Below are 13,677 nucleotides of genomic sequence, written 5' to 3' on the forward strand. Positions count from 1 at the left end.
ACAGCCCAAGTGTTCATCGACAGATGAATGGATAAAGAAGATGTAGTATGTATAATATATGCGGTGGGTTATTACTTAGCCATAAAACAGAATGAAATCTTGCCATTTGCAACAACATAGATGGGATCTAGAGGGTACAATGCTGAGCGAAATAAGTCAGTCAGAGAAAGGCAAATACCATATGATTTCACTCATATGTGGAATTTAAGAAACTAAATAAATTAACAAAGAAAAAGGAGACAAACTAAAAACCAGACTCTTAACTACAGAGAATAAACTGGTGGTTACCAGAGAGGAGGTGGATTGGGGGATGGGGGGAAAAAAGGCAAAGGGGGTTGAGAGTACACTTTTTTTTTTAACGTTTATTTATTTTTGAGAGAGAGAGAGACAGAGCATGAACGGGGGAGGGTCAGAGAGAGAGGGAGACATAGAATCTGAAACAGGCTCCAGGCTCTGAGCTGTCAGCACAGAGCCCGACGCGGGGCTCGAACTCACGGACCACGAGATCATAACCTGAGCCGAAGTCTGACGCTCAACCGATTGAGCCACCCAGGCACCCCAGAGAGTACACTTATTGTGACGAGCACCGAGTAATGTACAGAATTGGCATATCACCATATTGTACACCTGAAACCAATATAACACTGTATGTTAACTATACTGGAATTAAAAATTTTTTAAATGATATTATAGCTAATGCTAATTCCGTTTATAACTTTTCAGAATTCTAATAGGCATAAATAACTCCAGACCTCGCTGTAGTGAAAAAAAAAAAAAGATTTAATTCATCAATTTTGGAAGATGCAGCTAGAGCTAAAATAAAATAACTGGAAGACAAAAAAGAAAATGTTTAATCCCTGTGAGAATCAGTTTGGTTCTAAATATAAAATACCACATGTAATAGTATAACTAGCAAACCAAGTTATACATAATAAATTTTTTCAATCTAAAATAAAGTGATTAGGGGTGCCTGAGTGGCTCAGTTGGTTAAGCATCTGACTGTTGATTTCGGCTCGGTTCATTTCAGCTCAGGTCATGATATCATGGTTTGTGAGTTCGAGACCCACATTGTAGTACAGAGCCTCGGGGCGCCTGGGTGGCGCAGTCGGTTAAGCGTCCGACTTCAGCCAGGTCACGATCTCGCGGTCTGGGAGTTCGAGCCCCGCGTCAGGCTCTGGGCTGATGGCTCGGAGCCTGGAGCCAGTTTCCGATTCTGTGTCTCCCTCTCTCTCTGCCCCCCCCCCCCCCCCGTTCATGCTCTGCCTCTCTCTGTCCCAAAAATAAATAAACGTTGTAGTACAGAGCCTGATTGGGATTCTTGCTCCCCTATCTCTCTGCCCCCCCTCAATAAATAAATAAACATAAAATAAAATAAAACAAAATAAAAGTGATTAGTATGAGTGAAATAGGTAAAGGAAATTAACAGTACACATATCTTGATAAGCACTGAGTAACATAGAATTATTGAATCACTATATTGCACACCTGAAGCTAATATAACAGTGTATATTGACTATACCAGAATTAAAACTTAAAAGGAAAAGGATGGAACAGATCCATGCATACTGAAATAAAACAATCTTTAGACTATAAAAAAAAAATGAATGAATTAAATTAAGGGATTAGTTAATAAAGAAAGTACATTTTTGTATAGCATTTATTTTAATTTTTCTCAAAAGTTTATGTAGGTATCATTACTTGCCTACCAAGTAGAGTAAACCTAAAGAGAGTATAGCAGCTATAAGCTGTCATAAATTAAATAGTTCCCTGAATTTCCTTTCATGCTGTAAGATCCATACCCCCTTCTGTGATCTTGTTTTCCACACTATGCCTAGAAAATTAGCTGAGTTAAGGTAGGGTCACTTACCTCCATTAAGCTCTATCATTGGGCCACCAGGGAACAGAGGCAGGCACTTGAATCAAACCACAACAGGACGAGGGTAGCTGCAGACCAGGAATCAGGTGCCTGGTAGTTTGCTAAGAATGGGCTCAGAGCATGACAGAAGGAAGAAAAGTTCAGCAGCTGGGGATAGGGCAAGGCCAGAGTGAGTTCTAGCAGATTCCGTGGCAGTTTGTCAGTTGCTTTGATCATCATTAGCTTAAGAGAGAGAGAGAGCCTGATTGGAATGGCCTACCCACTCACCCCCATTTTTTGTGGGAGGAGGGGAGAGGGAAGGCAACCCAATTAGATTCAAGGTGGCAGTCTAATCTTAAGGTTCACATATTCCCATTTCTGGACTGGGATTCTCTATGAAAGAGGAAATAAATAAACATCATCATCTGCCTATAAGCATAATGCATGAGAAATAACCACATCATCTCTTCTCGTGATCCCAGTATTGAGACCCCACCTGAGTGGCTTTAATAGAGACCTATCCCACCTCTCAGAGTTCACATTCCATTGAAACAGCCCCAACTCTATTTCTGAGAAAGTAACAAATGCCTGGAAAACCCTAGGACCTAAGGAAGCAAGATGAGAAAAGCCTTATTTCAAACAGCTTTCTTGGGCAGTTTTAGTTCACAGAGATCTGTACCTAGATTGTGCTCTTGAGTGACCAACATATAAAGAGCCATCACAGAACCAGATTTTCTCTAACTCAATAGATTTCATTGAATGTCTAGCTCCTATGGAATGCCTGCTGTCCAGTCTTAATGCCCACAACAATTCCTCTGGTGTTTGGGATTGCCCAAATATGCCAATATGTGGCTTTGCACATGTCCCTTCTGCTGGGGATCCTCCCTCCCAACCCCAATCATTACCTCTTTAGTAAACTCTTCCATAACCAACCCCCTAAGCTTTACTCTCCTCCCCCATCCCTTGTACAATATATTTTGCTGGCTCTATACTGGAGTTTCTCAACGTAAGCCCTGTGGACATTTTGAGCTGGCTAAGTTTTTCTTATGGGAGGCTGTCCTGTGAATTTTAGGACAGTGAGCAGCATTTCTGGCCTCAGCTCTCCAAATGCTGGTAGCACCCTCTCCCCTAGTTGTGACAGTCAAAATTGTCTCCAGACATTGCCAAATGTCTGCTAGGTGTATGGGGGTAGAACTAACTCCCAGTTGAGAATCAGTGCTTTACACCTTTCTATAACTCTCTAGATCTTTGTACATACCTGTTCATAGTTATTTTGTTTGATTTCATGTCTGCCCCTTGTTTACTAAATTGTAAACAACTACAGGTAGTGCTATCTTGTTCACCATGACAGTACATGGCATTTGTGGGATAAAGCACCTTATCAACTAATCAGCTATGAAATTCTGATGTTGAGCTAGGAACTGTGTTCCTAACTTTAAAAAATTAATTTTGTTTCATCTTGAATATTTTTTTAACATTTTTTATTTGTTTTTGAGAGACAGAGACAGAGCACGAGCAGGGGAGGGGCAGAGAGAGAGAGAGGGAGACACAGAATCTGAAGCAGGCTCCAGGCTCTGAGCTGTCAGCACAGAGCCCTATACAGGGCTCAAATTCACAAGCTGTGAGATCATGTCCTGAGCTGATGTCAGATGCTTAACCAACTGAGCCACCCAGGTGCCTCCATCTTGAATATTTTTGGTGTTGGCTGAAATGTTTAACAGCATTTAGTAAAGATGATTGTACTAAATCCTAGAGTTTGCACATCCTTGAGCCTGTAGCTTTGGGGCAGTCATACTTACTGGCCTAGAAGACAAAAGCCTTTTCTCCCAGTAAAGAACCCAGAGAACTGAATAACGGCTGAAATGTTGAACTCCTCTGGGTATCAGTTCCTCCTATAAAATGTGACTTCCTAAGACTCCCCTTCTGCCTCTAAAGTTTGTGATGCCAAAACCTATATTGCATGAGGTCCCAAATCTCACAAAGGGGCACTTCAGCTTTTTATTTCACTATTTAAAACAAAATTTTTTTTTTAACGTTTATTTATTTTTGAGACAGAGAGAGACAGAGCATGAACGGGGGAGGGTCAGAGAGAGAGAGAGACACAGAATCCGAAACAGGCTCCAGGCTCTGAGCTGTCAGCACAGAGCCCGACGCGGGGCTCTAACTCACGGACCGCGAGATCATGACCTGAGCCGAAGCCGGACGCTTAACCGACCGAGTCACCCAGGCGCCCCTATTTCACTATTTTAAAAACAAAGTTGGGGTTAGGCAACGGGCGGTGATATCTAAGAAACTACACATACCAGATTTTACCATGTAGGGGAAAGAGTAAAACAAAAACAAAGTTATAAAGCAAAGTTACTTGTCTTTTTCCAAGCCTCAATCTTAACATATATAAAAGAGACGATAATACTTACCTCATAGGATTGTTGTGAGGATTAAATGAGATGACGTATGTAATGGGCTTAACAGCACCTGGCACATGGGAAGCACCCAATAAATGGCACTAGCTATTATTATTGTCATTGTACTGACACTGGTATAGTAAATTGTTTACAAATCCTCTCCTTCAAATTAACTTTCTGTCTTGAAATGTAACAAGAGATATAAGTAGATATTAATCTTCAGGGACTCCAACAAAGCTGAATACAAATCAAAAATTCAATTTTCTATCTTCTAGACTCCAAGGAAGTTACTGATAAGTCAGAGTTATATCTGCTTTTATGCTTCAGCTAGGACCTGGCAGATATTTCTATCATAGCTTTTATTACACTGCATTATTTCTTTCATTGTATTATAAATGTTTTTCACATCTATTCTCCACTAGCTGTGAGCTACTTGGAGGAAAGGACTCTTAAAAAGATGAATATCTTTTTAACCACATAGGCCTACCACGCTATCAAAATTTAATAAATACCAGGTAAGTGAGCAGATGAATGAATGAATTAATGAATGGCCCATGCCCAGCAATGCAGTGAACCTTCTCTCTTCTGGTTGGAGAATAGAACAGCTGTTGTCTCTGTAGGTTGGGCTTGTTCAGAGGAAAGGCAGAGAGAAGTTCAATCTCTGAAGGCACTTTCATCAACAAGGGAGCCAAGTGGTATGAGTAACTACCACCTCTATCCTGTCACACCACACTAGCAGCCCCTCTGGCCTCCCTTTAGAGTGTGGGTGCTCCTGGCGGAGCCACATCTGAGGCCATATGCCTTTTCATGCCACACCACAGGAAAAGGGAATATGCCCTGTAGGATCTTTTTGCCTGCTGACCGCTAAGGGGGTAAGGGAAGGGCCCATATCAAATGTTACCCTCATTAATGTCTCCCATACGGTGAGAGTGATCATGCTAGAACTGTCAGTGAATAGTCACTGGATAGTGAAACAGAAAAAGATTTTCTCAAAGTCAGAAACCTACCTGCATAATACCATGAAATTGAACTATGGAATTGGAGATAGAAGAAAACCGTGTGTTTTACTTCTAATACTATGTATTAAAAATGTCCAAAACTATTTTTTAAATATTTTTAAATATATTTTCTTAGTGTTTATTTATTTTTGAGAGAGAGAGCGAGAGAGAGAGAGAGAGAGCATGCTCAGGGTAAGGGCAGAGAGAGAGGTAGACAAAGGATCTGAAGCAGGCTCCGTGCGGTCAGCACAGAGCCCAGTGCGGGGCTCAAACTCACGAACTGTGAAATCATGACCTGAGCTGAAGTCAGACGCTCAACCAACTGAGCCACCCAGGTGCCCCTAAAACTATTTATAAATAAGGCTGGCAGAATAGCCTGCTGTCCCTAACCATGAATTACCCAGTAGGGCCCAACTTTGTCTGTTAGCCTCAGATCTCAACACAGCCAGGGAATACTGGATAGGGCACTAGGATAGCAGGGCCCACAGACAAAGGCCTGTACCTCCCTGAGACTTTTGTCAGTTCTAAGTACCCATGAGGCTGTCAGGAAAGCCCAAGGAGGCCAGTAGGTAAGAAACCTTAGGAGTTTGTGTGCATTTGTTCAAGTGTTGGCTGCTGTTGCTTCCTGGCTCTTGCTACAGGGAGACTACTATTTTAGAGATAGACACTGAGCTAATGATGTCATTGAAACCTATTTTACTTTATTAATACTCCCTGGGATAGTCATCCCAGTACACAGATTTTAATAGCATATCAGTGGGATCTAGTTGATGTAACTAAGGAAAGAACCTAAAAGTTTATCCTTTGTAACAATTTTAGGTTCTTGGAGAGTAACTTGTTTCTCTTGGCAGGTGTATTTAATATTTACAATAGGGATGAATTCAGTGTGGACTAGAGAATTGGAAAACACCGGACCTTGCTGAAACTTGAGTCTGACTTCTCTCCTCTGTCTCTCTTAACCCCTTTCTTGAATAGTTCAATTTCAATCTGTGGTTGATGAAATCCAGCTGTATTACAGCTCAAGAAATGTGGTTTTCATTCTCTGCTATAACTTCAGTGAACATCGGGAAATGATAGATGTACATTGCCAGATTATCTCACTGTGGGGCTAACTTGGTCTAAAGCTAGATCAAGCTTCAAGTGAGTAAATTTGAATGTCCATCTCTCCTAATTCCATTTCCACTCTGGCCAAATGAGCTTCTACTTTTCCAAAAAGGTACCTGAAAGCTAAATCCAAACTTCCACAGCTACTCCCCTGGAGTCCTATCATTGCCACCTTTGAACAAACACCATCTCCTAGGAGTTGCCACAGCTCAAAAGGTTTGCATAGCTCTGCTGGCTGTTCTAAAATGGAACTGCTAGACATCCGAGGGCAGGAGAGTACAGTGGACTACCAAATTCCTCAGACCAAGATTACTTCATCCTTTTCTTATACACTTCATGAAATTCACTTCTATTTTGAGAGGAAAGTCAACAGCAGGATCTTCCCTTCCTAATTCCACTACCATATTTTCCCCTCAACTTTTCAAACAGCATCTTTGGCCTTCACTGAAGATCATGCTGAATCCTTAAGAATCTTTCTCTGGAGGCTTTTTTCCAGGCCTTTTAAGGGCTCCTTAGCACCTGTAAAATAAACCCTAAACTCCATAACACAGCAAACAATGCTCTATGCATAATGTGGCCTTAATTCTTCTTTTCTTTATTTCTCACTTCTTTCCACAGCTAGGTACAATAGTCAGCCAAATTATTCAAGTTAGTATGCCCTGTGGCACCTCCATTCAGCTTCTGCTCTTACATCCTATTGGGTTCCTGCTCTTGCCTAGGTTTATGCATTGACTGCCTGTGATGTGTGAAGTGCCTAGTACTATGCCTGGAACACAGCTATTACTTAATGAATGGCAGGTGTCATTATCAATGACACTTTCTTCCTTCTATTTTTTGCATTCAATTAATGTTTATTAATAGTTGCTGTACCCTTAACTGTCCACACAAAAGGCTTTTCTTCTTTTTTGTTTTGTTTTGAACATTTAATTTTATTCAAGTTCTTATTTAAATTCCAGTTAGTTAACATACAGTGTAATATAATTTCAGGCATAGAGTTTAGTGATTCATCACTTACATACAACACCCAGTGTGCATCCCTACAAGTGCCCTCCTTAACCCAGCACCCATCTAGCTCATCCCCAACCTACCTCCATCCACTAACCCTGTTCGTTCTTTATCATTAACAGTCTGTTTCCTGGTTTGTCTATTTTTGAATAAATATGTTCATCTGTTTTGTTCCTTAAATTCCACATGAGTAAAATCATATGGTATTTGTCTTTCTCTGACTGACTTATTTCTTGCTTCAATTCTTTTTTTTTTAATTTTTTTTTTTTTAACTTTTTTTTTTTATTTATTTTTCGGACAGAGAGAGACAGAGCATGAACGGGGTAGGGGCACAGAGAGAGGGAGACACAGAATCGGAAACAGGCTCCAGGCTCTGAGCCATCAGCCCAGAGCCTGACGCGGGGCTCGAACTCACAGACCGCGAGATCGTGACCTGGCTGAAGTCGGACGCTCAACCGACTGCGCCACCCAGGTGCCCCTCTTGCTTCAATTCTTAAAAGAGGTAATATTAGTCTTGCTCCCACTAAAACAAATATTTGATCCCTGCCTATTGCTTATACTCCAAATCCCTATCATATTTTCCTTGATGATGAGGTGAACTAGACAATGAAGTCATAAAAGTCAGTGTTCCCAAGCATGTATTTGGTGACAGTAATCAGAACAGTGGTTGTTTGTGCGGGGGTGCGGGAGCGGGGGTTGGAGGGGGTGGGGGGGTGGGGGGGGGGATTGACTAGAAGGAGATATAAGGGAACTTTCTGGAATGACAGAATTGTTCTGTATTTTGATTGGGGTGTTGGTCATTATGAACGTATATATTTGCCCAAACTCATCTAATTATGCACTTAAGATCAATGCATTTTGTTGTCTATAAAATTTATCTTGATTTTTTTTTTAAAAAACTCAGAATCTCCTCTATTTTTTCCTCTGAAAGCAGAGCCAAAAACTCAAATGTCTACATGAGCTTGGCAGGTAAGGGAAATGTGTAGTGGGCTAGACAGGATACAATAGGGAGGGTTGAGGGCTGCTGACAAGCTGGAGAGACTCTGCTCTTTATCCTGATCACATGGACAAGATGTATAAAAGCAGAATCTGCATTTAATAGGCACCTCAGATGTTTCAGTCATTAGCCGGTTTTCTGATACACTGTGTGCTAGGTCACAGAGCAATTAATAGTTTCCAAAGTGGGGTACATAAAATGATCTATTGAAATGTAGGAAGATAATATTTAGAACTTTTTTCAATTTTTTTCATTTTCCTGTTCTTTTTCTTCCTCTTTTCACTTTAGAACATACAAAGGAACACACAGAAGAGAGTATACCACATTTATCTTGCATATCCTGTGCCACATCAAGCAACTGAAGCCTGGGGTATGGAACATTTCAGAGAATGCATTGTGTAGACAAACATGACACAGGGATGGGCACTGTTCCATCAGCACGACCGAGCCTCCATGGAGGAGAGCAGCACTGCTACAGCCATAGTAAGTAAGGAACAAACTTTACTGCCCATTTCATTCTGAGGAAAAAGGAGGGAGCACTGTAGAAATCTCATTCTCTCCAGTTCTAAAGTGCAGTCTGAACTGTGAGTGCTATATGATCCTCTGCAAAAGAAAAAAGAACTAGTCTGTGTTTGGCTGGGAGGTAGAGGGTGGGCAGTGGCCCTGGAGCAGCTGGGATGGTGGTGCAGTGATGTGTTTGTTAACAGAGAAGCGTGCCACTTGTTGATTAGCTGACCAGTGTGGTGGACACAGCCACACCTATAAAGCCAGGGTGACAGCATCTCCTCTGTGTTCTGGCAGGTCAGAAAGCACAGAACCACAACTCTAGATTCCCATGTGCCTAGGCAACTCCTCCAACTGGCCTCAAAGGCCAGCAGGAGTCTCAGAGGACATGGTGCCTGCCCATGTACCCACCTCTGCCCTGCTGGGTGGAGAAGTGGTCAGAAAGGACTGACTTCCTTCCACTCCAATGGAATCAGGAAATCCAGAGAAACCCAGAGACAGCACCCTACCTGGTCCATTAATTAAAATAAAGTTTCCATTGCTCTAAATAAGACCTAGTATATGGTTGCTTAAATAAGAATAAAGTTTATTTGTCTCTCAAGTACAAGTCCAAATTTGTATGGTGGCTCTGACCTGCAAAGTTGTCAGTCTCCCAGTCTCTTCCCATCTACTTGCTCCACCATCTCTAGGATGTTGCCCTTGTTTACATGATCCAAAATGCCCATATGTGGTCAATTAAAAAGTGATTACTATGAGAAAAAAAAGAAAAATTGCTTTGAGGACAACCACTAGTCTTCTGGCATATGATGACAACCAAAGTCCAGCCTTAAAGCATGAAACGAAAGGAATCAAAAAGTAGTCTCATAGTGTGTGAGAAATTAAAAAGTTTTTTATATACTCCAGAAAATTTTTTACATTTTTATTTATTTATTTTGAGAAAGGCAGAGAGAGAGAGAGAGAATTCCAAGCAGGCTGTGCACTGTCAGCACAGAGCCCAATGCAGGGCTTGAACTCACCAACTGTGAGATCATGACCTGAACCAAAACCAAGAGCCAGACGCTAACTGACTGAGCCACCCAAGCACCCCAGAAAACAATTTTTAAAGCAGCCTTTTTGAGTCCAGTGTATAGGATGCCAACAACCTGCAGTTTCTGCATGAGGACATGGAAAAATCCACCCAAGTTTTGTCTGTCCTGAATGATACGGTATACCTCATATATAAATACGGTGGTACTGATGACAGCTGATTTTTTTCAAACAAACTGGGCAATTTTTACTATATTTAAGGGAAGTGCAGAGGCAGCAACTACAGAAGATGTGGCCACATTCTGTAGAGTAAACATGTCGCCTACTCAGTTCAATCTCCGAGAACCCATCCATACAAATTCGACACCGGATATAACCAGGTAGTGTGCAACTTAAAACTTCTTCTTCCAGGGCATTATGGGAGGTCCTGTTGGTCACATACACATCTCTGTTTCTCCTCAGCTCCTCCTTATCACTGCTCACCACACAGTTGCCAGTTTGCCTTTGGAGTGACCTTTTGTTTCCTCTTGGCCTCCTCCTTTCTTCAGTAATCACAACAGAGTCGTGGCAAGTTAGGTCAATCACTGCAGGTTCTAGGGATTCACAGGTGAGGTCAACTATTTCATCACTTTCCCTGAGATCTATCAGTTCTGTTTCTAAGACCATCTCAGGAGTAGAGCCCCCTTCCCCAGCTGTACGGAATTCTCGGGTTTGTCTGGAATTCACCATGCTACTGCAGCACATTCTTGTATTCATTGTGCTTGTTGGATCCAGTCTTCAGAGAAATAAGTGATCTGTCCCCAAGTTTACAGTGAATGGTAAAGTCCCCAGCTGTTGGTCAGTCACTCTCCAACTTACATAAGAATTTAGAGCCCAGATTTTCTGGTGTATTTGAACTCTGATTCTGGTTCCAGTCCTGTCTCCACCTCCACAAGTGCTGTGTTCCCACGTGGGTGGGTGGGTTTGTGAGGCTTCTGGGAGCCACTTTTAAGACAACTCAATCTTAATTTTTAACTAAAAAAAAAAAAAAAAAGAGAAATTAAGTTTTGGTAATATCTAAATAAGATTGATAGTAGTGTAAAATGGATAGATATCTAAAGAAAAAAATGTGTTTTCAAAATACTTTAGTAGTTATGCATTTAAAAAAATTTTTTTTTTCAACGTTTATTTATTTTTGGGACAGAGAGAGACAGAGCATGAACGGGGCAGGGGCAGAGAGAGAGGGAGACACAGAATCGGAAACAGGCTCCAGGCTCTGAGCCATCAGCCCAGAGCCTGACGCGGGGCTCGAACTCACGGACCGCGAGATCGTGACCTGGCTGAAGTCGGACGCTTAACCGACTGCGCCACCCAGGCGCCCCAGTAGTTATGCATTTAAACAAGGTTTCAACTTTGTATCTTTCCTTATTCCATGTCCTAATGGGAAGCAGGAGAAGCCCAAGGGGCACTTACATGAAGAGAAGCACAGAAGTGCTGCATACCAAGAAAGGGTCACTATTTCATCCAAGATGCAGTGTCAGAATCTCAAGGAAACACTTATTTTTTACAAAGTAAAAATGGAGACCAATAAGTTCTTTGCACATTTAGGTCTTTCTTTCTTTCTTTCTTTCTTTCTTTTATTTTTTTTTAATGTTCACTTATTTTTGAGAGAGACAGAATGTGAGCAGGGGAGGGGCAGAAAAAGAGGGAGACACAGAATCCGAAGCAGGCTCCAGGCCCTGAGCTGTCAGCACAGAGACTGACATGGGGCTCGAATCCACGAACTGTGAGATCATGACCTGAGCTGAAGTCAGACGCTCAACCGACTGAGCCACCCAGGCGCCCCCTTTCTTTCTTTTTTTTAATGTTCATTTATTTTGAGAGTGAGAGAGAAAGAGCATGGAGGAGGGGCAGAGAGAGAGGGAGAGAGGGAATCCCAAGCAGGCTCTGCCCCGTCAGCACAGAGCCTGATGTGGGGTTCCATCTCATGAACTCTGAGATCATGACCTGAGCCCAAGCGAAGAGTTGGATGCTTAACTGACTGAGCCACCCAGGTACCCTGCACATTTGGGTTTCTAACAGCAAATAAGAAATGAACCAGTTAGTCCATGCAGAGGTTCGTCATGCCCAGTGTTCCCTTTCTAACAGAGACAGCGAGAGGAGTTTTCTTGAAGCATTTCATCCCAGATTCTGTTTTAGGGAAGAAGGGATAGAGTTCAAGCATTTGCATAGGGAGACTTGGTTTGAGTCTAGGCTCTGTGACACTGGGCACACAACGTAGACAGTTAAAGTTCTCAAAACCTCAGCATGTAAATCCTTTCTAAAAATTATTTTGTAATTTAAAAGTAATGCATCCTCAGTCATCATTAGGAAAATGCAAATTAAAGCCATAATGAGATACCATTTCACACTCACGAGGATGACTAAGATTTAAAAATAAATAATAAAAAGTGTTGGTGAGGATGTAGAAAAATTGGGATTCTCATATAGTGCTGGTGGAAATGTAAAATGGTGCAGCAGCTTTAGAAAACAGTCTGGCAGTTCCTCAAAAGATTAAAAATAGAGTTGCCATATGGCTCAGCAACTCCACCCCTAGGTGTATACTCAAGAGAATTGAAAACTTATGTCCAAATAAAAAATTTATACATGAATGTTGATAATATTATTCATAATAGCCCCAAAGTGGAAACAAGCCAAATGCCCATTAACTGATGAATGGATAAACAAAATGTGGTATATCCATACAATGGAGTATTTATTATTAAGCAATAAAAAAGAATAAGGTACAGATACTTGCTATAATATGGATAATCTCTGAAAACATATTAAGCAGTAGAAGCCAATCACAAAAGACCACAAACTGTATGATTCCATTTATATGAAATGTCAAGAATAGGCAAATCTAAAAAGACAGAAAGATGAGTGGGTCGTTAGACCTGGGGTGTTGAGGAGAAATAGGAAGTGGCTGCTAATGGGTGCAGGGTTTCTTTTGAGCATAATATTCTAAAATTGAGGTGATGTTTGCACAACTCTGTGAATATACTAAAACCCACCGAACTGTATACTTTAAATTGATGAATTGTATGGTTTGTGAATAATTTCTCAATAAAGCTTTTACCAAAACAAACACCTAAGCTGCCATAGGAATGTTACACAAAACAATGTGATACAATCTGGATTTAGACACAAGCCCTAGAACCTGGTGGGAAAGTCTGGAACCCGAAAGGAAAATGGAAAGAGGGCACCCTGAGGAAGGCACAGTGCTCAGGTCTCCACCGGAAGCGCCGACCTGCTTACCCAGGCAATTGTTCTCTTAGACCCCACAGACACCTGCTTTCCGCCAGATCACCACCCTCAAGTGTTTACCTTTCACAACGGGCCTGCCCACCACCACTGACCCCACCCACGTATCCCATTAATCATTTAGCTATTTTGTCCTGTCCAGCCCAGTCCTGCTGAGGCAGCTCTCCTGGGAGAATAGAACAGGAAGAGTGAGTTCCAGCCGCGCGCCACTTTCCAGCCTCTGGGCTGCTTCCCTTGGCGCCTGGACTGAGTCTGGGCGAGCCGAACCCGGGTGCCTGGCTACACTGGGCTGGGAAGAAGCCCCCAGAGGCCGCAGGGCCAGGGACAGCCAGTGGATAAGGAGAAGCAGAGGGAGGGGACATCACGGGACGGGGTGCTCACCGTGAACTTGCACCGGCAGGTGGTGGCATTCGGCGGCGAACACACCCAAGGTCACAAGCAAGGGGTCTCCGCGAGCGCGAGTTATCCACAGGACGGAAAGCGGAAAGCACTGGGGTTTTC

At 42.2% G+C, this 13,677-nt stretch overlaps 2 protein-coding genes across 6 annotated transcripts in view; both read right to left on the reverse strand.

Moving 5' to 3' along the window:
• Window positions 1-13,664, reverse strand: part of TRIM69 (tripartite motif containing 69) — a 51,242-nt gene extending 37,578 nt beyond the window's left edge. For 4 of the 5 annotated variants that reach the window (XM_047861336.1, XM_047861334.1, XM_047861333.1 and 1 more), the window contains exon 1: window positions 1,868-2,071. In XM_047861336.1, the coding sequence (XP_047717292.1) occupies window positions 1,868-1,873 (6 nt within the window). In that variant the 5' untranslated portion in view covers window positions 1,874-2,071. Of the gene's footprint in view, window positions 1-1,867; window positions 2,072-13,557 lie in introns of those variants that run through there. The other variant, XM_047861335.1, reaches the window with a different exon arrangement.
• Window positions 9,433-13,677, reverse strand: LOC125167339 (E3 ubiquitin-protein ligase RNF4-like). Its single transcript, XM_047861343.1, has 2 exons — window positions 13,558-13,677; window positions 9,433-10,908 (listed from the first exon to the last, which is right to left on the reverse strand). The coding sequence occupies exon 2, from the start codon at window positions 10,648-10,650 to the stop codon at window positions 10,081-10,083; it is 570 nt and encodes a 189-aa protein (XP_047717299.1). The 5' UTR covers window positions 10,651-10,908; window positions 13,558-13,677; the 3' UTR covers window positions 9,433-10,080.

The sequence above is a fragment of the Prionailurus viverrinus genome, chromosome B3 (genome assembly GCF_022837055.1).
Source record: "Prionailurus viverrinus isolate Anna chromosome B3, UM_Priviv_1.0, whole genome shotgun sequence".
NCBI classification, from domain to species: domain Eukaryota; kingdom Metazoa; phylum Chordata; class Mammalia; order Carnivora; family Felidae; genus Prionailurus; species Prionailurus viverrinus.